A 27,428-nucleotide genomic window follows, 5' to 3' on the forward strand; every position below is an offset into this window, starting at 1 on the left:
CTGTGCTCCATAGCTGGAGGAAAAACTGCTTTCTGGAAGACTACTTAAATCCTGGATCTCCTCCTTAGATGCTTACTGTTGCTCCTTAAGTCCTGCATAAGTGAATTCTTAAAAGCTTGCAGATTAGGGTAGGGGGAAAAATTCCAAGTGGAGAAAAGTCGGCGTGGTTTCCTCTGCAGTGCATGCACACACAAAATACTGTACCCAGAATTTCACTGGTAACACCTTTTTAATAGGTCAAAGTAACTGTACAGTTCATTATATTCTTCCTGAGAATAATTTATATCCCTCAACAGCAAAAAGGGAGTGTGGTTTTTATTTTAACAGAACAGATGGCATAACTGGAAAACCAAGGAAAATCTAATTACACTGCTCTACTGTAACTCCTCCCAGGCAAGATAGACAAAAGGATGGGTTAGTTAACTACAGTGGGTTTAAAATATTCAACATGGCTTTAATCTGTCTTTATAAATTATATAAAAATGGGGGACATGAATGGTTACAGAACTCCTCTAAATGCAGCTCTGAATTGCTCTGGTACAAAGCAGCATTTTTGCTTCCAAGGAAAACAACATTGCTACAAAAGAACTGGCACATTATTCTGGTGAAAAAGACGAGAGTTTTCAGTTGTGTTCTACAGCTAGTTCCAAACAAATGCTTCACACATTCACATAAAAGTAAAAGGCAGGAAGATGAAGAGGGCTTTAGTTTTGTCTTGAAATGACTGAAGTCTTGAAAATATAGCTTTTTATTCTTTCTCTGTAAATTGTGATTAGCATATTGCGACGTAAGTGTTCTAATAAAAAAATTCCAGTCTGGATAGTTCATATACTGTGGGCAAGAATTCTCAGCCCTGAGGTTTCCCCGAATTCTTCACTTCACAATATCTTTCTCTGATCTGCTGCTTGGAGAGTTCTGGCTCTGAGACCGTAACCCTGTGGCAGCTCTAGGTTAAGCGTGTCCCATGCGATGGTATAAAACTGAAGTGCGTTCCATAGCCGTGATTTCCCGAGGACTTTCTGTACAAACTTCATCTTGTGATAATGCCACTTTTTGAATCCCAGACCAGCTTGGCTTTATGATAAAAACTTGGTTAAACTTCTGTAATGAGAGAGAGCCAACAGCTGTCAGTCAGGTCTGCTGAAGCAAGAGGTGCTGGAAAGCCAGGACTACACCAGGTTAATCCTCACTGCTGGTGGGAGGTGAAATAACATCCTTTCTCAAGCAGAATTCTTAGACTGATGAAACTCTTCCCTCAGTACTTAGTGCGGTCTGGACTGACTGATCATTTTCAGTCTGGCTTGATCAATAACATCCAGCAAGTTTTTGGCATCCACAGCCAGAGCGTGAGCAGCCGTCAGCATTTGCTTTTTGTACTCCTGCTGCAGGCTGGTCATGACATACTGCTGTGCCAGTTTCATCTTGTTAATGAGCTCGGCCAAGTCCGAGTTCAGCAGCTTCTGTGCCATCTCAATCTGCAACAAGAAGATTAAGTCAACTCTAAGTCATCAGAAGCATTGCACTCATGACAGCGATACTACGGAGCAACGGCACTATCCACCCTCAATAGCCGCTGCTTGAAGCTGGGGCTGTTACTGTGGGCACCACATGGAGCAGACAGAATTTTGGCACCTGCTGCTGGAGATTAAGAGCGGCCTTGTCAGCTGCTGAGCTGCCCACTGTTAAACAGCACCGAGACCCAAATCGCTGGTAATTAATTTTAACCCAGGTCTAGGAATTAACACCTTGTTCTAGGTTTCCAAGTCCCTATTACCATCCCCCTTTTTATTACTATTATTAAAGTAGCTCTAAAGTAGTAAAAAATAAAGCAGGTCAAGAAGCCGGATACAGGTTACTTAACCACATAGCTGAAGTCAGGATGATTCTCTAAGATGGCACTTAAAGAACCATTCTCTGGCTTTCTCATTGTCGTGCTCATTCAAGGTTTTGGAGGAAAACAGTTTTACTCCTGACTCATGAACTTCACTGAAAGATCTCAGTCACTTCTCATCCAGAACTAGGTTATTATGGGATATCTCATCAAAACCTTCCAGCTTCACCAAGCTATGCTTGATTACCTGTTTAATGACTTTGCGTGCAAGCTGTAGTTTAATGAAAGATTAAACTTGCACTAAGAAGTTCTGTGTAAGCATTGCTAACAGTTTTTATGTCGACTTCATCCGTGTGCGTGTCATATGCTCTTCAATTACATCCAGTTTGAGCGTCTTCACTTTAGTCAATACAAGCCTATGTCCACACAGCAATTCGATTCTAATAAAATTAATTTCATGAAGAATTATAACCCGAGAGTTCATACTGCCTAGTGAGTCAAAACATATGCAAAAAGAGAGCGCCAAACCATGTCCGGATAGCTGTCCTGGCTGGGGCTAACTTGAAACGTAATAGACTGAGCATCAGGTGAAGGGAGCTCTACGTACCTCTCTGTGGGTGCTTGCAGGAAGCACAGGGAGGGTCTCATCTACTGTTGCCAGTAAGGTTCTTAATGCCAAACCAACCTCCTAAGAACAAAAATAAATTAAGAAAATAAAGTTTAAAAACTTGGAATGAACGGATGAGAGACTTGTAGCCAGAGTGCAGGAAGCAAATGATACACTTAATGTCTCATCTGGATCAGAAGGGAGTCAGAACGTATCTGAGAGACTTTAAAACCCCACTTTCAATTCCATGTTTCACCATCAAAACAAAATGCCAACGGGTTAATTGCAAAAAAGTTCTTTTTAAAAAGTGAAATGTAAAGAAGATAGTGCACAACTCACTGCCTGGATAAGCACAGGCAAGCTGGGCAATAAAAGCACTGTTACCTACAATACTGTTAACAGTATCCAACACTCCAGCACTCTGACTGCAAGTTACCACCCCACAAACACTTTCCAGAAAGTTTCTCCTGCGCCACTTGAAGACCTCACTCAGGAGAGAACTAAAACACTGGTTTTAGGAATAGCCTCCGTACCTTTACCATGGGTACATACTCCTCCGGCGGAGCTGGCTGTATTTTACTGGACATTTCTATGACCGCTTTCACCAGCCCAGTTACATTCTCGTAGACTTTGTCGTTGGAGCGGTCCAGGTTGGCCGTAGGAGGAGGGCTGATTTCCTGCGGCTGAATCTGGAAGCAGAGAGGGGTTGTTTAACCTCCTGTCCCCAGCAGATGGGGCTCAGCAACTTCCCAACCTCCGCAGACCGCCGGGAAGGTCTCATATTCGCAACAGCCCCCCGCCCGGTCCCGCTGGGTCCCCTGTCCTGGCTGAGCACGCTCACTCCTGGATCTGAAGGAAGTTTTCTTTAGTTCTTCTGACTGAACCTGATCTGTGAAATGACACTGGGGAATTTTTCCCAGGATTTCCCTGAAGAGCTTCCAGTATAATTCCCACAACAGAGAAGAAAATAATTTGAGGAACGAGGAGTACGGAGTATTTGACATGTCTAAGTGGTTCACTACTGATGGACAAGTTCCACTGCTAAAGCAACACTTATCAGGTCCCTCGTTCCAGAAAGTTCTTTTATGCTCCAAAACAATGTCAGAGTACATAGTTAACATACTGATATAGTAAAGAGGGAATACTGCATTACCTATTATAGTTTTGTTAGTGAAAATGCACAGCAGATTAACAAAAATGGTGTCACTGCTACAGGTGGAAACACCAAATGTTTTCATAGTTTGTTTCCAATAGATCAGAAAAAACCCAATAGCTTAAAAATCCTGTAGTCCTTAACTCAAGCAAAACTTCCATTGAGTCAGATCTGTCTAGAGTTAAATCCAAGACAGACCAAAATAATCCTGGGTCAGAAAAGAAACAAACTCTGAAAACTTCCTCTGTAAGGACCTCGGTATCTCTGCTCCTGAACTGTAAAACTGCAGGCATCCCAGTTTCCTGCAGCTCTTCACTGCTGCGGGATGCCCAAGCAACCACGCAGTGGGAGCAGAAGGTTAAAAAATTGCTTATTTCCTACTGGTCACACAGCGGCCGCCCACCCTGCTGATCTGAGATGGGTCATGGCGTTTCAGCCCACCACACTGGGTTACTACTCGTTCTTACAACTGGTCCTAGCTACAGAGATGTTTCATTGGAAGCACCTGAGATACCACCCTGATGAAACTATGAAATACTTGGATGAAACTTTGTCTAAGGAAGGAGTGCAGGATTTAGTGCATGGTGATTCCATTTTGTTGCATTTCACTAAGCGGGTACTGACAACTATTACAGAGATTCAATCTAGTGTATTGATCAGAAAATACCGTAGGAAAAAGAACATTGAAATTGCCTCAATCACCAGTGAAAAGCTGTGATTCTAATTGGTTTCAGCAATCGAGAAGTTAAACGGTCGTCTGGCAAAGTCACATGCAAAGACATTTTGGAATAGGGCACGTACACACACGCTCACGCACTGCTTACCCTCCATGGCTATGGTTGAGCAGAATGTGGGGGAAGGTTAAAGAAATTTACCAAAAGAAGGGAAAAAAGAAAAACAATATTAATAAAACTCAGCAGGAAAAAAACCGAACCAAAACCAAAACATGTGTAGCAATAAGAGACCAGTTAAAAAGCCTGCAACAAAAATGCATCCTCAACAGTATCGGCAGTCATTCACGTTAGCTCTTGGTCCATTTGTTATGGAAGCACCGTGTGCTGACGACCTGCTGTGCACCCGCGTAGGAAGTGGAAGTATTTGCCATGCACCCATGCTTACTTTTTACTAAACACATGGGGAAGAGATCATGCAAAGCTTGACAGGAGCAAGCCAGTCTGGCGAGCAGCAAAGTAGTGAATGGAGTAGAGGGCCTCTGCAACCCTGGTCCCTTTACACAAACAACAGATTTAAGAAAATGTTGTATTCATCTTCCTGAAACTTTTTTTTTCCCTTTAGAAAAGTCATGATGGGAAATACATAGTCATCTAACTGTGCAGCTCCCGTTCGCGATGCCTAATCACAGTCGTGCTTAAGAACTACCAAGAACCTGTTCTAGATGGATTATACCCAACCCACTTAATTCCTCCAGCCAGGCCCTAACATTTAAAGAGTATGGAAACTGTGTTTCTTAACACTCATGGCTTTTTTGTTTATACACAACATCAACACTACTGCTCCGCAGACTATGAAGTCAAGAGTTTCTTTGTGTGGACTGCCTGACTTTGCCTCAGCAAGTAACACAAACCCATGTATTTCCTGGTGCATGCCCTGAAGCCTCCTGAGGGCAAGCAGTTCAAATCCTCTTAATTTAATTTGTATTCTGCAGAAAAGGGAGACTGAAATGGGTGTACAGAAAAGGGAGTCTGAAATGAACCGCAGAAGCATCTTCAGTTTAGGACTGCAGACATTAACAAAAATATATGCTATTAAAAAATAATGGGCTGTTTTCTTGAAGGGGCATAAACCAATCCAATTTGAAGAAACTCTTGACAGGAAAAAAAGAATCAGCCCTTCTTTTCTACTGAAGAAGCTATTTAGTACACGAATCTCGTTCACTTGTTATTACTGATGACTTTGGCTGCTCAGGTTGGTTTGCTGTCAAAAGGATGTTATTTCAGAAAACATTTTTCATGTTCCAGTATCAGCATTCAGAAAGGAAATTTTAGAGAAGCCCAGTTTAGTAACACATCTGTTACTGCTTTTTGACATCTTCTGAGGCTTGGCAGCTTCAAAAGCACTGGCATCAGTTTATAATAAATAATCCTCAATTTTTTATATCCTCAATAAAAAATCCTCAATCCTAATGCTCAAATTTGCCACTGCTGTCTACACTGATTCGCAAATATTCTAATAATCTCAGAACAAGAGAGCAAGAGTGAGACAGGCAGGCAGTGGCCAAGATCGATTTGTGCTAAACATATTGCTTCGATGGCAAGTTTTGAATGCCGTGGTCAGATGAACTGGATTTTTTCTGTATTTTCTTAAACCACCTAAAATAAATGTCGCTTATCACAATAGCTGTGTCTACCACAAGATGGATTCCTGTTCTTTACCAGAGGCTCGGCAGGGCTTATATTTGCAGGAGGTTCTCCTTCTGTGAGGAGCTGTACTATTAGCACTAGCTGTTGTATTACAGCAGGGATTGCCCCGGTGTATTTGCAGAAGCCTGGGCTCTAAGGCAGACCCCATCTCTCTCCTCTTGGGAAACAGACGGAGCACAGATACATCACATCCTTGGATGCTACTGATGGCACCAACTGACAATGGGAGCGGCCGCAGCAGTGATCCTGCTTTAATGCTCTGGTCAGTAATACTGCTGTCAGACCACAGTCTTTGTGGAGGCATATTTGTCTAGCTGCAAAGGTTGTGAAATAAAACAGCCATGTGTATAGATCAGCTGACGGAGAATTCCCCGGAGAATTCATTACTGACGGAGAATTCCCAACTGCTATTGTATCTAGCTGCTGGAAACTGTTAGCATCAGAAATGGCTCCACTGGTTCCCCTCGGGAGGCCTTGAGGTCACTCAGGTTTGTTTCCTGAAGATTAGAAAGGTAAAGGAGTCCCAAAGGTAGGGAACAACACCTAGAGGCACAATTTTAAAAGTGAGTGACATACTAAGGAGCAGTTCCATTGACACCAACTGCAACAGGGGACAGGATGTTGTGTTTCACTGCACCCTGCAGCATCTCTCTGCTAGAAGACTGAAAAGTTTCATTTTTGGCTTTATTGCCTATTTACTGATGATGAAAGAACACATTAGAAGGTATCTCAATCACAGGTCAGACAGCCCACTTCCCCTCTTCCCTTGTTCTCCAGAGCTACCAGGGTTTTAGGAGTCTTGGTGCTGCAACAAGAGCTTTTTGGAGCACCACAGTTCAGACATGCCTCACTTCTCTGTGACTGAGGACAGGAGACACTTGTACTACCCGAGTAACTGGGAACCCTGGGTGTGCTCCTTCCTGCTTAACAAAGCTGCTGAGCAGGGAGCCTGAGTCCCTACAGGAGTTCTCATATGCTCTTCAAACTAGAATTAGCTCACCTGGGAAAGGTTCTAGGTGAGGAACATGCTGAATCACAGTAATGGAGAATATGAGCATACCAGTTAACTCCCCACTTCCCTGGAGAGCTGCCAGTGCATGTTTGCCCTATGACAACATTTATGTGGGAAGTTTAGTCACTTTTGCTTTCCACGGTCTCTACTCCAGGAACAGCAAACTATCTCAGAGTGGTAATGTTTAATTTTCTGAAGCATATTTTATGTGACACTGAGCAACGTACCTTCACGCCTTCGTTGTAGCTGTCCACAGGGCTGTTCAGGCTTGCAAGGCTGCCCAAATGGCTGGGGGCTCCAGGGCGGGGAGGTTTCTTTGGTGGAGCTGCATGATCTGGTTAACAAAACAATCTGCATTTTAGGGGACCAACATATCAGATGTATCTGCATAATTTTGGTCTGTCAACACTACAAAGGCTACACATGCTTTACTGTACTAGCAGAGGAGATGTATATCTTAATGTGTCTTATAGTAAATCCACTGTTTGTAGGAGCTACGCTTTAATCTGTACTTCTACTGAAGAAATGCAGACAGAAGGTTGGGGAAATAATCAAGTTTTCTTGCAATTAAGAGAACATGGCTGTTCTAGTAAGACACTTTGAAAATCCCTTTGTGGGGCAACTGCTACTCATCTCAGTACACCTGCCCCAAGAGGTCCTCACCCCTTCATACCACAGCTGAGTGCCAGACATGCTGCGTATGTCTGGGAAAACTGGACTTCATGGCAGAAATCCTGGGTGTGATTCACTTCAAGAAACCTAAATTTAGGTGTCTACTTTTGTTTTACATGTCTCAACGCCACACATGGTGAAGTCCTACACAGTGACTCAGCTTCCTCTAGACACTTCCCGCCTGTTGATGAAACACTTTTTTGGCTTTGCTGACTACATCTCTGGGGACTGCATGGGGAATTTAAACACGTAGTGCACCGAAACACCTCTGCGTAGTTACCTGGAATTGAATCCACACCTTGTAGGAAAATACTAGCAAAAATCTTTGTTCACTACTGCTGCTAGAAGACTTGTAATCAAGGATTCAAGTGTATGAATTTACTGCTTACCTGGTTTACCCACAGGCTGATATATGTGCTGGTTACCAGCCTATAAAATAAAATATACATTTAGACTAGTTATTACAGTGCTCACAACTTTCATCAACACAATCTCAAACACTGAGAGTAGCCAGTTCTCAGCACATTTCCCAACAGTTAAAAATACACCCCTATTCACCATTTCTAGCTAAGCTCCAACTACAGGTGTATTACTTAGAGAGTAAGAAAAGAATTTCCATTTCTTTTGTATCACTCACAACAGCCCTGGCCTCTACATTACAGTTTATCCTTCAATATTAATCAAATGTGGTGGTATATTCACAATAATTTTTAGTCTGTATTCAGAGATCAAACTGTAGAAGTTACAGTGGTGAAGAAGAAATGGCAGTGCAACAACTAGACGACTAAGGTATCTCTGCACTGCTGAATGGTTTCCATAATGGAAACACATTTCTAAGCTGGTTTACTTTTTGGTTTTGTTGCAAAGCTCTTAGTCAAGGTCAATTTGCTTATTCATCTGCACATATTTAATAATAGACTGAAGTGATTTTCTTGGTAATTATATTTATACAACCTTCACGCCAACCTCAGTTGCTGAGGCGAGCAGCTCCAGTGCCGGCAGAATCGGCAGCGGAGCGCTCTAGAGCAGTGCACGGGGGGCGGGGGAGGGGTGTGGGGGTGTGTGTGTCCTGAACCGGGGAAGCCTCAGGGGAGCAGGGGGATCTGGCAGGAGCCTGCAGCTCCTGCGACAACGGCTGACGAGACCTGGGCGGGACCTGGAGCAACGGCGGCCAAGCGCCCCCCCCCCCCAACATATGAAGGAAACCCGTGGGGAGCGCCACGACCAGGGCGGGCAAACAGGGCATAGCGCGGCAGTTTGTGCGGCAGGGCACGCAGGAAGGGCACTGAACTCTGCCAGCTCGACCAGGGAGCAATGGTATCCACCCGGCAGAAAGCCGTGGCCTCTCTAAGCTCTGCACCCACCACGACTGACGCGGCTTCCCAGACAGAGCTCCGATGGGAACATGCTGCCACCCGGGTGTCGTCAGGGTGTGCCCTGCTCTCATGCCAGTACCCGATGGCAATAGTGAGCAGACCTGTGGGAGGTGCCCCCAGGTAGAGGAATTCCTCTGCTTAGTGGCAGAGCTCTGGGAGGAGGTGAGTAGGTTGAGGAGTATCAGGGAGTGCGAGAGAGAGATGGACTACTGGAACCGCACCCTACCATCCCTGGGACAGGCCCACCAGGCAGACAGGACACATGATATGGAGGATTCCCTATCCTCTCTCCACCCAGCAGAACACAGTGACTCAAGGGATAGGGGGTAATGGCAACAAGTTCCTGCCCGGCGCAGCAGGCGCGTCTCCTCTGGGACCACCCCACCTTCCCAGGTGCCCTTGCATAATAGGTACGAGGCTCTGCAAGTGGAACCAAACAATGATGAGGACGATGGTTCATTTAGGTTGGAGGTGTTGTCAAGGTTAAGTCGGCCTATGCCCTGTGCCAAAACTGCTTCCATAAAGGAAAAAAAGATGGCTCATTGTCAGAGGAGACTCCCTTCTGAAGGGAACAGAAGGCCCAATAAGCCAGCCAGATCCACTTCTTAGGGAAGTCTGCTGCCTCCCTGGGGCCCGGGTTAAAGATGTGAAGAGAAAGCTTCCTACCCTGGTACTGCCCTCAGATTATTATCCATTATTGCCTTTTTATGTAGGCAGAGATGAAGTTGCAGTAAGAAGTCCAAGGGCAATCACGAGAGACTTCAGGGCCCTGGGACGACTGGTTAAGGGATCAGGAGCACCAGTAGCGTTCTCCTCTATCCTTCCAGTTGCAGGGAATGGTGAGGGAAGAAACAGGAAGAGCCAACAGATCAATACCTGGCTCCAAGCCTGGTGTCACTGGCAGAATTTTGGATTTTTTAATCATGGGTTGGTCTATGCAACACCAGGCCTGCTGGCAACAGACGGGGTACACCTGTCTCAAAGGGGGAAAAGGAGCTTTGTGCAGGAGTTAGCAGGGCTTATTGACGGAGCTTTAAACTAGATTTGAAGGGGGAAAGGGATAAAACCAGGCTCTCTAGAGATAAGCCTGGGGGCAGCACACCAATGTTTGAGGGACAGCGTGCTAGCAAGGTCCTTCAGTCTGCTCCACAATGTGCTGAGTACACTGGAGCACATTTGAAATGTCTTTACAGTAATGCTGGTCACTTTTTCAGAGTCATCTCTTAAGAATGCAGGAGCAGGCAATTCCAAAATGTCTGAACTCAAACAAGTAGGGCAGAAGGCCAGCTTGGCTGAGCAGGGATCTTCTTCTAGAACTTAAGTGGAAAAAGAAAGTGTATGGACATTGGAAGCAAGAACGGGTGACAGAGAAGGACTACAGAGATGCTGTTTGCCACTGTAGGGAGAAAATTCATGCAGCCAAAGCTCAATTAGAGTTCAAGCTGGCCAGCCCTGTGAAGGACAACAAAAAAGTTTTTTTTTTTCTTTTTTTTTTTTTTTTAAATTTATCAGCAAAAGGAGGCTCAGAGATAACATTGGTCCATTGCTTGATGAGGTTGGTTACCTCACAAATAGGGATGTAGACAAAGCAGAGACGTTTAATGCCTTCTTCGCCTCTGTCTTCAACAACAATGATGGGCCCTGGGACCCCCAGAGCCCTGTGTTGGAAGACTGTGACTGGGGGGATGATAAACTCCCAGCCGGCTCTGAAACTGTTCGAGACTTGCTGCTCCAGCTGGATGAACGTAAGTCTATGGGGCCCGATGGGATTCATCACAGGGTAGTGAAAGAGCTGGCTGATGTTATCGTGGGACCTCTCTCCAGTATTTTTCAACGGTCTTGGGAGTCTGGAGAGGTCCCACTTGACTGGATGCTGGCAAATGTCCCTATTTTCAAGAAGAGTAAGAAGGAAGATCCCGATAATTACAGGCCTGTCAGTCTTACTTCAGTGCCTGGTAAAATTATGGAGAAGGTTATTCTGGGAGTTACTGATAAACACTTGAGAGACAGCACAGTCACTGGCCATAGTCAGCACAGGTTTGCAAGGGGAAAGTCCTGCTTACCCAACAATTTCCTTTTATGACAAGTTCACCTATCTAGTTGACCAAGGGAAGCCAGTAGATGTGGTTGGATTTTAGCAAAGCTTTTGATACTCTCTCTCACAGTATCCTTATGGACAGTGTCCAGCACACAGCTAGAAAAGTCCATAACACGATGGGTGAGCAACTGGCTGACAGGTTGGGCTCAAAGAGTTTTAGTAAATGGGGGTACATCAGGCTGGTGGCCCATCACCAGTGGGGTTCCCCAGGGCTTGATTTTAGGGCCAGTGCTCTTCAATGTTTTTATAAATGATCTGGACACAATACATTAAGTAAGTTTGCCGATAATACTAAACTAGGAGGAGCTGTGGACTCCCTCGAGGGTAGAGAGGCCTTACCAAGAGATCTGGATAGGCTAGAGAGCTGGGCGTACCAACTGTACCAACTATATGAAATTTCATAACAACCATATGAAATTCCACACCAATTTCATATCAACTGTATGAAATTCAACAAGAGCAAGTGCTGGATTCTCCACCTGCGACGGGGTAATCCTGGTTATGCATAAAAACTCAGGGATAAGAGGCTGTAAAGCAGCCCTGTGAAAGAGGTCTGGGGGTTTGGGTTGATGACAAGTTGAATACGAGTCAACAGCGTACCCTGGCAGCCAAAAGGGTCAACTGTGTCCTGGGGTGCATCAAGCACAGCATAGCTAGCCAGTCGAGGGAGGTGATTGTCCCACTCTACACTGCACTGGTGTGGCCCCACCTTGAGTACTGTGTGCAGTTTTGGGCACCTCAATATAAGAAGGACATCAAACTATTAGAGTGTGTCCAGAGGAGGGGGACCAAGATGGTGAAAGATCTGAAGGGCAAGACTTAGGAGGAGTGGCTGAGGTCACTTGGCTTGTTCAGCTTGGAGAAGAGAAGGCCGAGAGGTGACCTCATCGCAGCCTACAACTTCCTCAAGGGGGGGGGAGCAAAGGGGGAGGTGCTGATCTCCTCTCTCTGGTGACCAGCGATAGGACACGAGGAAATGGAATGAAGCTGCGTCAGGGGAAGTCCAGATTGGACATTAGGAAAAGGTTCTTCACTGAGAGGGTGGTCGGTCACTGGAACAGGCTCCCCAGGGAAGTGGTCATGACACCAAGCCTGTCAGAGTTCAAGGAGCGTCTGGACAATGCACTTAGTCATATGGTTTAGTTTTAGGTAGTCCTAGGAGGAGCAGGGAGTTGGACTCGATGATCCTTATAGGTCCTTTCCAACTTGAGACATTCTGTCATTCTACGAAAGATGAAAATCTGTTTGGTCACAACCAAATTAATACTTTACACAAAACTTGCAGTTGTTGTGTCATAAAAAGCATTACAGTCCCAACAGAGCCACATTTTATGCAAGCATATCTGTATAAAGCAGTTTTCATTGCAAAGTAAAACACTGAAGGCAGTTAAAATTTAATAGGTCTAGTACTGAAACATCTCAAAAAGGCATTTATTTATAAAATAAAGACCATTTTCTGCAAAGTCAGAATATTTCTTTGCATCAGACCTAAGGAAGCTGCTTTTTCAACACTTTGAAGATGGCATTCAGACTGCTTAGGATTCACTTTTAGTGGTAGGAAAACACAGTATTTGCTTCAATTCACCTTCAGCTCTGGATAATGCTATCATATCTAAGAATGTTAATTCATTAACTTTCTTTTCTGACCTTTTAAGCAACTGTTTTTGAATGTCTCACATTCTCTACTTTCAGAAACACATGCACGTAACAGGGACAACAGCAGTACACTTACTATTCCTTAGCTTCTAACTCCACCATCACCTCATTTCAGTCCTAGACGACTGTGAGGATACTAAGCAGCTTGCCCAACAGCACACAGAAAGTCTACAGGAGATCCTCCGAACTGAACCGAGAAGCTCATGCCTTGCAACCAACATTAGCAAACTCGAAGGATACTCATGATTGTAGTTCAGCATTTATTCAAAGCTTCAGCCTAGCATTTTTAGAAATTCGTGTCATAGTTTTAAGATTACAGACAGACCTGACAATAGCTCCTATGGCTAAGGTTGCCTAGCACTTCATGAGACCTGCTTTCAGCTGCTCAAAAATTTTTCAAATTTTAACTATATGAAATGAAAATTCCCACACTAAAACTACTTCAAGCTCATTTCTATCAGCTTGCTATGGAAAACTGTGTCAAGACGCACAACTTCCAGAAAGTAAGGTCGCATAAAAAAGTATTGCACAGGGAGAAATTTGAAGTTCTTAGAAGTTTTGTAGATGATATTCTATCAACTGAATACTTTAGAGCAGAAACGTGATGGCTAGAAATAAAGGAACATATTCACCCTGCCTACTCCAAGTCTGTAACTACAGGCTTGAAAAAATCAAATTTCACTTTCAGGAACCAGGAGTAGAAATCAAAGATCCAAAGCCCTGAAACTCTTCTGCTATCATCACGAACCTCTGAAACCCACTGGCTGATCATCTCACACACTGTCATACGGCTGCCCTCACTAGTTAGAAAATACATCTGCTTTCTGCCAGCACCATCAGTCATGTCATTAACTTTGATTTGTGTTGTTAACCTAACTATTTCAAATCTGACAAACCTGGGGGAAAAGAAAGGGGGGAAGAGAGGAAGGAGAGTAAAATTCCACTAAAACAATTATAGCATTTTGACTTCCAGAAAATTGCATATTAAAAGTATACGTTAAAAGAACGTGCACAAAGTTATACAGCCACGTGCTCATCAGTTAGGAACTACTAAAATGTGTGTGATAACTTTTCATTTGCACCACCACATCCAAGAACAGGATCATGTATTACTCCTTTCTCCCTCCCAGTGTCCCCGAACTGCGCAGATGCCGCTGCACAGCAGGAATCGGAGCTGCTGTGCTTTCTGCTCCCGTTCCAACTACCACAACGACTACTCAAATAAAAAGTCACTTTGTGGGGAAGACATAAATGACACCTCAGTGAACTGGATTCTGTCCTCACCACTGTCACAGAAATCTGTGTTACACTGGACAATTATTTAATCGTAGTTCTCCTAGAAATGACTACTGCCTATTTCTCATCCTCTAGATGAGAAATTGAGATTGATTCACAGAAGCATTAGACATTTCCCACTGCAAAGTCAGTCAGAGTTATGTTCTGAATGTATTAAGGACTACAAAAACGCAAAATCAAATTCTAGAACTAGAAATGTAGTTATCACGAATTAGAGTCTCTTTTAAAACTTATTTTGTCAATGATCACTAAGTGTTTTCTTCACACTCCTTCAAATGGGGTGTGAAATGGTACTACCTCGTCTGGGAAGACAGGACTTCCCCTACAAGTAGTTTGGGATCTGGGTGTTGTATTTTTTATTCTAACCCCAGACAGTCATGCTGAAATCAAGCAGCAGTCAGAGAAAACAGCTGGCTGCAAGAAACTGTACTTCAAACCCATTGCCACTGACAGCCACCAGAATCAAACCTCTGACATGACTTCAAAATCTCCAGGTTATCTCAAAGCATCTTCATGAGTAGCACAAAATGCAGCGATACTCGACTGGCCGTTACGTAAAGATGCAACAAGAGCAAAGACAGAACAATAACTAATAGTCTTCTCCGATTTCGTGGAAAAAATCTTAGCAGCTTCCAGACCTGAATGTCTCTAGAGACCATGCTGCAGTGTGTCATTAACATACTCATTCATGATTGTACTTTGGCTGCAAATGCAGGAAGAGTCCCTAAATTCTTAGGTAGTGAAGAAATACTGAAGCCAAACTAGGAGTTTACAATCGCATCCCAAATGAACTAGGACAGTGAATGTAAAATATTAACTATTTTAAAGGTGATCCCTGGGGACAAACAGTAGACGAAGCATCAGGTTTCTATCATTAACAGTCCCTAGCCTAACCCCTCCTTTCGATCCGTATGTTTCAGAGATTCCAATGGCAATTAAACAATTGGAGAGACATTTTTAGTTAAACAGACAGAAGTTAAGCCTGTAAGAAAGAATACCACAGCTGCAGCTGTTGTCTGGTAATAAATGAATGGCTGTGGGGTTTATTCCATTTGTTTCATAGCAGATCATTTACCCCAAACAGATTTCTGGGTAATACAACAGTAACATTTACATTCCTTGGAAGAAAACCCTTCAGATATTTAAACAACTGCAAAAGTTATTTTAATCCTGCTTCCTGTTGACAGAACTTTCAGAAAACTATCCACATTTTTAAATAAAAGGCCCAATTATACAGCATATGAACATTAAAAAATTATTGCAACATATCTGTGGAAATATTTTAGTATTTGTTACAACAGCAGCTTCAAGGAAAAAAAGGAAAAAACCAAAACCATACCCCAAATCCCCCAAACTGCTGCATGAACAAGTTTGCCACGGCTGCTGTTCCCACAGAAGCTGAGCCTCTTGGAAAGCTGTAGAGCCATGTAATAATAGTGGAAACATTTAGCAAAAACTTTAAATCATCTCCCATAATCAAGACAGTGTACAACATGTTCTACCAGGAAACCGGAGAAAGAGTTGGGAGATGAAAAGATCCCACGCATACTTACTGGGCCCTGGAGACCTCCATCCTCTCGGTCGATGCTGCTTCTGGAGAGCCGCACATCAGGTTTCTAAAACAAAAATGAAAAATTTCATTCTGTACTCTGCTTACCAATTCACACGACCTAGGCTTAAAGTCATTATAAAGACAGGAAAATACTGTTAAAAATTTACACTGACAAATACAGATGTCATTTCAATCCAGTCTATACACCCCCGCTGCTGCGACTACGCGCTTCTGCAACTGCAGCTACTGAAACTCCTGGCAGCCTTCTCGACTGCTTCTCAACCACCCATTCTTAGCGCACGTGTAAAAATGCTTGTTATAAATATTGCTAGTACCATTTCCCTAACACAACATTGGAAAACCTGCATTTTAATTTTCTCAAAGGCAGCAAAAGTAGTTTGTTGTTGGTTTTTTTTTTTAAATTGTTTGCTTCCCAACAGCAAAATTTCAACCACGGGATGAGAAATGCTGCGCATTAATTCCCGCTTCCTGCTTGAGGACGGCTTATATGTACTTGGCTCTCTCTCCAAGCCTGCAAATGGGGCCAATTACTGGAGCTCTTTAAACACTGCATTTGGATACAGAAAGCTAATACAGACATCCAGATGCACTATTCTCCTGATACAAGCAACAAACAAATGAATTTCTATTTTATACGTTTTAAGCGAGATACAGGAACTCGGGGCTTAGTTGTTTTAAAAAGTAAAAATAAGACTGGCCCAATTTTTTTGCATAGAAACCAGTCATTTTTCTCATCTCCCCAGCAAACCTAGATATGTTATGCTTATTCTTTGAGGACAACATTAAGTCCAGGGAAAGACAAAAGAAGAGCCAATGTGAAACAAAGGTTAACACTGATCTGAAGATACAAGTTCAGCAAAATGAGGGTGCTTTTCTAGTGCGCTAATTCTGGCACACAACAACAAAGAAAGAGGATTTCTCTGACTCTTCAATTCACTATCCTTTGAGACTCGGGGTTCATTCTCTTCAGAAAATGGATAAAATGCACATCTGCATCACTGTAAATACAATTTATTTCATATGTCTGTAAGGAGATATATATAAAATGGACACACACAGAATGAGAATGAAAATTTTTTATTTAGCGAAATGCAGGCATGTGAATATTGGCTGTAACTAAAACTAAACTGACCCCATGAACAGATACATGTTCTTTCAGGGTCAGTCTGGGGGGACAAATATATCCATTTCTTGTTTAAAGCTACTCCAGATCCCTTTCCTTCTTTCTTTCTAAAAGCACTAAAGAATAATTCCAACTCGCACATCCTGCTGAATGACTCTAAAAAGCAGGGCAAACGGCACTTGCAAAGATACACTAATATTGATCTTTTATCATTAAAAATACTCCAATTGTGCTGGCAGTCTGTCAGAAGGGCTTGTACTTTGGATTTTCATTCAGTCTTCCGCAGACTGAGGCACAGCCAGAGGCACAGAGACAGTCGCTGCCTGAAGGAACTTGCAGATTAAAAATAGACAAATCATACTAGACGGGGAAATATTTAACCCCATCTTAAACATGAAGAACTGAAGCAGACACAAGCAAGCGATTTCCCAATGTTTCTCCAGGAATTTGTGACAAATTTTATGACGAAACCTACCATTGACAAACCTCCCGTTTATTTCCTTTATTATGATGAAGGAATTTTTTCTAATTTTTGAAGTCTCATTTGCTACGGGTATGTTAGATACTTCATTAGATATCTAAAGTCAGTCGTGATTCTCATTATATTTTTAAGCTAAAGAAAATTGCTATCCTTGTTTATCTAAGCATACAACTAACTACATTTCTATTACACTGATGTTCACAACTTGTCTTCGTTTCGTGTTCGTTTCTAGCCAGGGAAGTGCCCAAAGTCTTTGGGAATAGTCAAAGACTATTTTATCACAGCGGTCTTTAATGCTCTTTGCACTTTTAACAATTTACTACTCCAGAAATGCACCCTAAACCAGACTCCAAAGATAATAAATTATTGAGCATTTTAAAAGATTCAGAAGCACAAAAATACACACTAGTCCAAATAACAGATGTTTTTCTAGTATTATAAGAAAAACGTTAAACTAACAGACATAATAGCCATCTCCTCCCCTCCTTGTCTTACTAACAAGGTCCTCCTTTTCAGCATCTAAACTCTCTAAATGTAAAATTCTACAACCTCACATCACAGCAACAATTCAATTACCCAAGTCACCGCCAGCAGCAAACGTGCAGCATATGAGTGGACTGCAGGACATCACATACATGAACAGTACACAACCACCTAGCTACAGTCTAAGAATCATTTCATAGAAAAGTTGTAATTACACATAAAATATTACTAAAATGAGCATTATTAACTTGACAAACACTTGCTTCACACATTGCCAACAAGAATACCGAGTCCTGTTGACCACCCCCATGCAAGCGAAGCCATGGAAGGCAGGGTGTTGCCCAGGCATCTCCAAGAACCTGACCTGAAAACGAAGATACCAAGTGCCAACGGGTAATGGCAAACCAGAGGGTCCATGAGCAGTCTGTACAGCTATACAACCCACCTGCATCTCGGTGATCTGCATATTTACATCTTAGAAACAAGGACTGAAAATCTTTAGTGGTACGTAAATGCAAGTCCAAATGTTTTCCTCCTCCTGCCCCATCAAAACTCGGATAGTTAGAAAGACAAGGAACAACAGAGAAATATTCAACACACTTTTGTGTCCAGTGACAAAGAAGAGACCCAATTATACTTCTAGGATTTGACTGTGTTCTAATAAATTCTAACAACTCCCATTTTAGTAAATGATATTCTGATTTATTAATTTGTGTGGCTGTGGAAATTTCAAGAGACAAACTATTTTACAGTAAAGGTGGTATCTAAGATCAAATTCCCATTGTATTTTAAAATATTATTTAGCAGCAATTCTTATGCTTCTACAGTGGTAAGAGCTTTAATTTTAGTGCCTCATGCTGGCATTAGAGAGCAATGCATTGCTGAATTTTTAATACTGAGATCCTTCAGATGTGTTTAATGCAACATTCTCTAGGTCAAAAAGAAGCCTCACATCAAAACTGACCTGTTCTGTACTTTACACACCATTTCACAGCCCCAAAACACACCCTTCTATCTTTCCAGGCCCTGCTATGGCCCTATACCTCCATGGCAGCCCTCCCGAAAACCGCAGAGACTCCTTGGAATGATTCTCCCATCCTGGTACTGGCCATACCAGTAGATATACAGAGCTTCTTGGCTGGACAGGAAACAATCCCTTCTGAGAGGCAGCTACAGAGGCTGGAAACGAGGCGGTGGGTGCTGAGGTGCTTAGCGCACGTGCGTTTACGGAGAACATTGCTGGCACTGTTGGAGAACGACTGTATTGAGGGTGTATATACAACAGGGAGATGAGTTGGAGGGGGGAAAAGCCTGAAGACATCCACTTAGTTGTGAAGCCCCAAAGTTGAACGTAGCTAGTAAGAGTGTATATCTAAAAAGGCCCTGCTTAACACTCTTGTGCAGTGCAAGACTGTTTCAGAAAATTAAGCCTTTGGGAAACTGGAGATTTCGGATTTCAGCTTGACCTGAAAAAGTTGTCACTTGTGAATATATTTTTCAAGCCTTGAAGCTCAACAGGGACCGACTATGATGACAAATCATCTTCAAATGTGTTTCATACTCATAATATGGTGGGACTTCTCAAGCATACAAACTGTAAGGCTCTGAAATTTTTTTTTTGTGAAAGTGCCGACTGTACTAAACTAAAATGCAAGTTTAAGCAAAGCCTTTTCTACTTACTATTATATTCATTACAGATACATATTTAAGGGACGAACTGTACGTTATTAAAATCTTGCAGAAAATCAAAATCCTTCAAAAGTAAATGGATTTTTTTCTAATAAATAGTCTACTATCTGAAATCTTTGGAAACATCAAGAGGACTTTTCAGACAGGATACATATGTTGATAAAGTGGAACATAATCTACTTTATTTCCAGTATTTCTGGTTACTCACTAATAAAAGAACATGTAAGTCTTGGCATTCTCAGGACATGCCAAATTGTAATGTCTTGGTGGGATTTTCTCAGGCTAAAAATTAAAATCTTATTTTAGCAACAGTTCACATCAATTATATTTGAATTGCAGTTCTCAGTGTCAAAAGAGGACAAAACCACAACTATGTGGGAATTTCAGAAAAAACAAAATGAAACATGATAAGGAAACTATGCGAGTTATTTCTTCTTAACCTATCAAAGGAAAGGACTATAAATTTCTTAGCACAACACTGCTCTGTCTGCTGAGGAGTTACTAAACTGCACGCACATATATATCTTTATTTTATATTATTAAAAACAATGCCGCATAACATAAATACAGCCACAAAGAAAGGTTCAAACTGGAAATTAAATATAAATGAGGAAGCAGGTAATTAAACAGGCCCAAAAGAAGAAAAGGGTTCTGCAAAATGTTCAGAGATAGTTAGCGACAGTGCCAAAGGTTACAGCATAAAAATCACTAACTTCACCATACTGCTGAACTTAAAAGGACACCTTGAAAAGACACAGCATGATGCAGGTTTTTTCCCACAACTTCTGCAAAGCAAACAAACTAGCTACCACTTCAGTAGGCTCTCTCATGGCATCACCACCACCATTGGTTTTCTATGTGTGGTTACAGGCGATTCTCCTTTTGGATCAAACTCCATATTAAAATACAGAAGGTATACTCTCTCCTAGAACCAATTAAAAAAAAATTAAATATCAGGATAGTTTTTGGCAGTTCCAAACTTCTGTCAAAACCCACAAATAAAAGCCTCCTCACGGGGCCTTTAAAAATTATTTTAACTCAATGAATTAATTGATCTGCTTTTAAATTAATTCTACACACAAGTAGTCACGGCTGGAAGATTAACATACACATACTGTGGTCCTAATGGAGTAATTTCATCCTTATGGGCTGATTTTCTGTGTGCGCAAATACTGTACAGGAAAGCCAGCATGCGGGACCTAAGTGCAAGTATCGCAGCACGCATGCCAGACCGCAGGGTAATGGGCCAAATCTTTTAGTTATAGAAGCTACAAGTGCCACCATGTCCTGGTTTCAGCTGAGATAGAGTTAATTTTCTTTATAGTGGCTGGTATGGGGCTATGTTTTGGATTTGTGCTGAGAACAGCGTTGATAATACAGAGATGTTTTAGTTGTTGCTGTACTAGTCAAGGACTTTTCAGCTTCCCATGCTCTGCCAGGTGCAGAAGAAGCTGGGAGGGGACACAGCCAGGATAGTTGATCCAAACTGACCAAAGGGCTATGCCATACCACATGACGTCATGCTCAGTATATAAAGCTGGGGAAGAAGAAGGAAGGGGGGCACATTTGGAGTGATGGTGTTTGTCTTCCCAAGTAACCGTTACGCGTGATGGAGCCCTGCTTTCCTGGAGATGGCTGAACACCTGCCTGCCCATGGGAAGTAGTGAATGAATTCCTTGCTTTGCTTTGCTTGTGTGCGCGGCTTTTGCTTTACCTATTAAACTGTTTTTATCTCAACCCTCAAGTTTTCTTTCTTTTGTTCTTCTGATTCTCTCCCCCATCCCACCGAGGGGGAGTGAGCGAGCGGCTGCATGGTGCTTGGTTGCCGGCTGGGGCTAAACCACGACACACCAGCAGAAAGGCCATTCACAATTGTGGAGCACTGCTTTTGGGCATGGAGGCTGGTTGTTCAGCTTCTATATGCTATGCACTATGTACAAGTACAATCTTGATTAATCTTCATCAATTTTATTTTTGGAGGTGGAAATATCCATATGATCAAAAAACAACTTAGGAGAAAGTGCAGAATGAGAACTTCATTAATTTCTTGTAATTCTGCTTGTCTGCTGAGGTCTAAACATCACAGGATATAAATGATGAGTGAAGAACTCAGTCCTCAGGACTGTAGTACCTAAAAAGACCTACCAGTAAGATTCCTTACGTAGAAGGCCAAACAGACATCCACTTGTTTGACATAATGTGTTTGTACTGCAGCCATCTCACCCCTTCACCCTATGTCCTGGACAGAGATGTCTTCTATAGTTACCTGTATCAAGCTTTAAGTGCAGTAACGCTTTGTCTTCAATTCAGCTTCCTCAAAAATAATTCAGAGATTTCTGTCCTCCTTCCTGGAGATGCTGATATCCAAAGCAATTTTATCAAGAGGGTATGAAAGCCCACAAGTTTATTCAGTGTCCATTAAAGCTACCAGACTAGTGTGCAACATCCCCTGTCTATCAGGGGGTGGGAGAGAGTGTCAGTCCTGGAAAAAAAGTCCCTCAGAATCAAAGCCCCCCCCCCTTCTCTTCTCACCTCCCAATGGATGTATTTGGTACAATTCAAAATTAAATGCTTCTTTACTCTTCGGTTTTTAGACAACAGAGTTATTTTCATTCAGGAGCTTCCCATGAAGGGAGATCTGTTTCTTTTCTCTTTTTTCAGTAGAATTTCAGAATTCTGGATTTTTTTAAGGCTGCAGCTTGCAAACAAAATTTCTATCTCCTTTCAAGTATGGACTAGTCACATGTTCTCAAAGGACCAGTTTCAGGCAAACTGCTTACACAGATAACAACCTCTCCGAAGACTGGCAAATTTCCCTTTCAATGCCACTGCAATTTAATTCTTCATCTGGGGTGTCTCTTCTAGCAAACACAGCATTAGTGCTGTTTATACTTGTATTAACATGCTTTGAGTTGTACTTTTTCCCTGTAGAAGCAGCAATAAATTTCAATTCATGAGCAAGTTGGTGTTACTCAGGGGAAAGAAAAACTGTACTAACAGAAACCCCGCTGAGGATTTTTCTTCTCGTTGCAGTGTCTTACATTAAATGATTTGCAGTTACTCCCCTGTGAGTCCAATTCTCAACAGTAGATGTGAGATATACTGTAGGAGCCTGAAGACTGTGTAAATAGAGCAGCTTTTGAAAGTAGCCAGTTTTAACTGAGAACACTACACTGTTTAGTTACATGAGTTAAAAATCACATTCTGGCTCCACTCTCTCTATTGTTCTCTGTGCTCAAAAAGACAAATATTCCTCTGAAACCTGCCTGTAGCAGGCAAGGGAGAGCCACAGTTCAGCAAAACAGTTTTTTCAAAATCTAAAGGTTAGTGCAGAAAGGCGCCTCAAAGCAAGTGAGGCACGTGACATCAATTTTGAAAAAAATAAGTTGCTTCTCCCCCCTAAATCACCTGGAGTGAAATTAGGGAAAGCCCTTCTCCCAAGAGAATGTCACTAGTCACTCGCTAGAGGACGCGGGACAAGAAGTGCGTGCGTGTAATATATGGATTATTTCTACACTGGACCTGTGTTTGGACTCTCATGTATGAATTGTGGATATCCTTCAGGAGATCTGCAAGGTCTCCAAGAGTGACTCCCCACAGTGACTTTTCTACCATCTTGATTTCTTCAGGGCTAAACCTAGAAAACCACATTCCTTTTCCAAGGAACACCCATCTATAAACCGAAGATTCCTCTGACATACATCCTGCTATGGGTTGAAATACACCCTGTGGCTATCATTAGCTTGTTTAGCTTTTGACACAGTGTATAAATCTGTTACAGGCATTCAAGTATAAACCCCAAAGGCTGTATAGTCAAACTGTTAGTGCAGAAAGAAAAAGAACTGAAGTCTCTTATGGATTCCAATTCCTCATTTTGGCCATTTTAAGTTCATGCTTACTTCCACTCAAACTTTCTCCGTTTTTTGCCTTTTTAACCCTCTAAGGGTTTACATCAACCAAATCCAGCTCTGGCAAAGCTGCAGAGCTCTACAGCTGCTCACAAGTTCATCAGTGCTAGTTCTCCTTTGAGTAGGGGGTGGCGATAGAGATGGTGTCTCGTCGCAATAAAAACTAACACATAATGAAAACACAGCTATTTTTTTCCAAACATATGCTAAGACTGTATTACAGATCAAAAGAAAAGTCAAAAAGTCCCTCCTCAAACAGCAATTTGGAGGACCGCGAACAGCCTAATGGTCCAGAGGCTGAATCAAAGCAGAATAACAAAGGCTACAAATAATTGTCATCTGTTCTGCAAAAAAGGTCAGAAAGTTCAGAAAGTTTTCTGCAGAAAGTTCCCACACAATCTAGTGCCACCACCTGAAATCACAATGCCTTATTCTCAGTAAATACATGAATTCCTCAAAAAGTTCTTGACACTCTTTAAAGTTTTAACCCACAATGAATCAATTTGACCTCCTGGGCTTCTGAAAGTCACAAGCAACTGGTGCCACTCAAGACTGGAAAAGCTAATGCCTAAATTAGGGAAGAAATTTTCCTTTCCCCTCCCTCTCTTCAGCTCATAATAAATTGGACAAAGCAATCTGGGTACAGTGGTTTCTTTACGGTCATCCAATGGCAAACCGCAAATTCCCAAGTGCACTTAACAAGGAAACCAGTCAAAAGCAAGCTTCAACATCTTTAATCAAAAGTAACGTCTTAACTCCAGCACAATCTGGATCTTGGCTAGAACGTGTAGTGGACATGGGGGCATCTATCAGTAGCTCTCAAGAGCTAGTAGAGAATTATCCTACCTTGGTTGTCTTCACAGCTATCAGCTGTTCTGAACAGTTCTGAATACTACACATAACTAAACCCCTGAGAGACTAAGACAATTCAACTGGCAAGGAGTAAGGTCTTGGTAACATCGTCTACGTACAAGATCTGCTCTCCATTCCCGCCCACTGGCTTCCTGTAGAATAAAGCATAAATTCTTATTTTCAAGGAACTCAATGTCCTGGCTTCAAGATCCCTAAAAGACTGTTTCAAGTTCTGTGAGACAATCACAACTAGCAACTTTTGTGTCTAAAATAAAAATAATTCATCTGTACCACTAAGATTTTCCTGGAGACCAGCTCTAGACAGTGCAGAGAACTATTACAGAAACCATGGACCATTATCACCATCTGCTTTTCAAACTTACCTCCTGTAACAAACCTATGGCACCTGCATTTATACAGGCACGTTTTGTAACTACATATAACATAAAAGGCTCCCAAACCAAAACACTCCTTGAAATACGCTTCTTAAGACCAAACGTGCGACTGATATTTGTCACAACCCATACCACACCACTGTAAATTATCCACCTGTCAAGTGAGGCTCACACACCTATAGGCTCCCCAGCATGAGCCTATACAGAGTAATATGCTGCTACCATCTTCTGCTGCACCTGTAGCCATTGGTCTCGAGTAGGAGAATTTTAACACAGAACTTAAATTTTGACAACTGGGAAGCCAGAGTTGAACTAAAAAACATACACCAGTGGCACTGACAACAAGAAAACATGGAACTGCAGAGAAACAGCAACAGAAGATCCCATTACCAATGCATCTCCTCTTTCTCCTCCTGGTGATGTTCAGAGCTTTTTCCCCACCTCACAGAGCTCTCTCTTAAATTATTTCTTCCCACTAATGTGTCTCATTATTCCTCCAGTGCAAGACTGCTTACAACTCTTACTAGTCAGGGTTGTTAGATGGCTGCTGGTTATTCTGTTTTTAGGGGTAGAGTATGCACAGATCTATCTCCTTAAGAACAAACACGCAATCTCCAGATTGGCACAGTTATACCCACAACTTCCCACACATAAATACTCAGCTGGATAAAGTGAGACTGACTAAAAACCCAGCTGTTCAAGGTATTTATAATACACAGGACTCACTTACTAGCTGAACACTTAATTTAAAAAGTGTTTCCAAACCTACATTTTGGTAGTGACTCCTATGTTCAGTAAATGCTCTCATTTCACAGAAGTGCTCAGTTTTAGCAAGCTGCAATAAAACAAGAAAAATCAGAATGAATTAAGAAGCACTATGAAACAAAGTATTACCAGGAATCGTTCCTCTTTTTCAAGCCAGCGCTGATCTTCTTCCATCTCTTGTTGTTGTCGTATCAATCTCTCCTCCATAAGATGTGTGGGTAGAACCTGGCCAATTCCTCGTATGTCCAAAGTGCCCGAATCCTACAAAACAGAGTTCATTCAGTCTCACAATTTGTATAAACAGCTGCAAGAACGTATAAAAGAACAGATTTTTAAAAGCCCAAATCCACAACAGCAGTCAAGCAGAGTTCCTTCAACTCCTTATAAGCTGAAGCAGACCATCAGAAGAAACTCCTTCCAACTACAAACATTTTATCTGCCTTGCTCCTAATCACTGGAACCAAAAAGATTTGAAAAATTCTGTTCTGTTTTTCAGTAACGTTGTCACTTCATATATTGCACTTCATTTAAGCTGGACAACAAAAACAGGTTTATCAATTTCATTTTCTTGGTCTTGAGCAATAATGTAACTATCTAGTTGTTAAAAGCTGCAAGATACATTTTTTCACCCAAAACAAATATGCTTTCCAGTTTTAGCTGACACTTGCAAAGCAGGTCACAAAAACATTTTTAATGATTTTTGAATAAGTTTTTATACATGTCTTAAGCTTATAATACTGAATATAACATATCCCAATGCTGTCTGGAAATCATTAGCAAGTAGTATATAAATCAGTATTCTTAAAGAACCCAAGGGGAGTCTGGTAACAAACTTCACTGAGATTGTTTTTAGGTAACCAACTTCCCAAGCTTTTGTGAAAACTTTGGCTGTAACTTATTATTACGAACACATGCAAAGCATTCATATCCTTGTCTCTAAATTGGAGACATGGATTTGATGGATGGACCACTCGGTGCATAAGGAATTGGCTGGATGGTCGCACTGAAAAAGTTGCGGTCAATGGCTTGATGTCCAAGGGGAAACCAGTGACGAGTGGCGTTCCTCAGGGGTCAGTATTAGGACCGGCTCTGTTTAACATCTTTGTCGGAGACATGGGCAGTGGGATTGAGTGCACCCTCAGCAAGTTTGCTGACGACACCAAGCTGCATGGTGCAGTTGACACGCTGGAGGAGAGGGATGCCATCCAGAGGGACCTTGACAGGCTTGAGAGGTGGGCCTGTGCGGACCTCATGAGGTTCAACAAGGCCAAGTGCAAGGTCCTGCACATGGGTTGGGGCAATCTCAAGCACAAATACAGGCTGGGCAGAGAACAAATTGAGAGCAGCCCTGAGGAGAACAACTTGGGGGTGCTGGGTGATGAGAAGCTCAACATGAGCTGGCAAGGTGCGCCTGCAGCCCAGAAAGCCAACAGTATCCTGGGGCTGCATCAAAAGAAGCATGACCAGCAGGTCGAGGGAGGTGATTCTCCCCCTCTATTCTGCTCTTGAGAGAGTCCACTTGGAGTACTGTGTCCAGGTCTGGGCCTCCCAGCATAAGAAAGACCCATGGACCTGTTGGAGCGGGTCCAGAGGAAGGCCATGAAAGTGGTCAGAGGGCTGGAACACCTCTCCTATGAGGACAGGCTAAGAGAGTTGGGGTTGTTCAGCCTGGAGAAGAGAAGGCTCTGGGGAGACCTTATTGCAGCCTTCCAGTACGTGAAGGGGGCCTACAGAAAAGCTGGAGAGGGACTTTTTGCAAGGGCATGTCCTGATAGGACAAGGGGTAATGGCTTTAAACTGAAGGAGAGTAGATTTAGATTAGATATAGGGAAGAAATTCTTCACTATGACGGTGGCGAGGCATTGGAACAGGTCGCCCAGAGAAGTTGTGGATGACCCATCCCTGGAAGTGTGCTAGGCCACGTTGGATGGGGCTTTGAGCAACCTGGTCTAGTGGAAGGTGTCCCTGACCGTGGCAGGGGGGTTGGAATGAGATGATCTTTAAAGTTCCTTCCAACCAAAACCATTCTATGACTCTATGATCCTACATGCTTCCACCAACACTTTATTCAAGCATG

At 42.5% G+C, this 27,428-nt stretch overlaps 1 protein-coding gene across 9 annotated transcripts in view; it reads right to left on the reverse strand.

The window, feature by feature from the left end:
* Nucleotides 1–216: 216 nt before the first annotated feature.
* PTK2 (protein tyrosine kinase 2) overlaps nt 217–27,428 on the reverse strand; it is a 234,230-nt gene continuing 207,018 nt past the window's right edge. For all 9 annotated transcript variants that reach the window (XM_075495342.1, XM_075495336.1, XM_075495337.1 and 6 more), the window contains 7 exons: nt 25,481–25,612; nt 15,636–15,698; nt 8,046–8,085; nt 7,212–7,318; nt 2,972–3,127; nt 2,439–2,519; nt 217–1,475 (listed from right to left, as the gene is read on the reverse strand). In XM_075495342.1, the coding sequence (XP_075351457.1) occupies nt 1,263–1,475; nt 2,439–2,519; nt 2,972–3,127; nt 7,212–7,318; nt 8,046–8,085; nt 15,636–15,698; nt 25,481–25,612 (792 nt within the window). In that variant the 3' untranslated portion in view covers nt 217–1,262. The remainder of the gene's footprint in view (nt 1,476–2,438; nt 2,520–2,971; nt 3,128–7,211; nt 7,319–8,045; nt 8,086–15,635; nt 15,699–25,480; nt 25,613–27,428) is intronic.

The sequence above is a fragment of the Mycteria americana genome, chromosome 2 (assembly GCF_035582795.1).
Source record: "Mycteria americana isolate JAX WOST 10 ecotype Jacksonville Zoo and Gardens chromosome 2, USCA_MyAme_1.0, whole genome shotgun sequence".
Taxonomy (NCBI): domain Eukaryota; kingdom Metazoa; phylum Chordata; class Aves; order Ciconiiformes; family Ciconiidae; genus Mycteria; species Mycteria americana.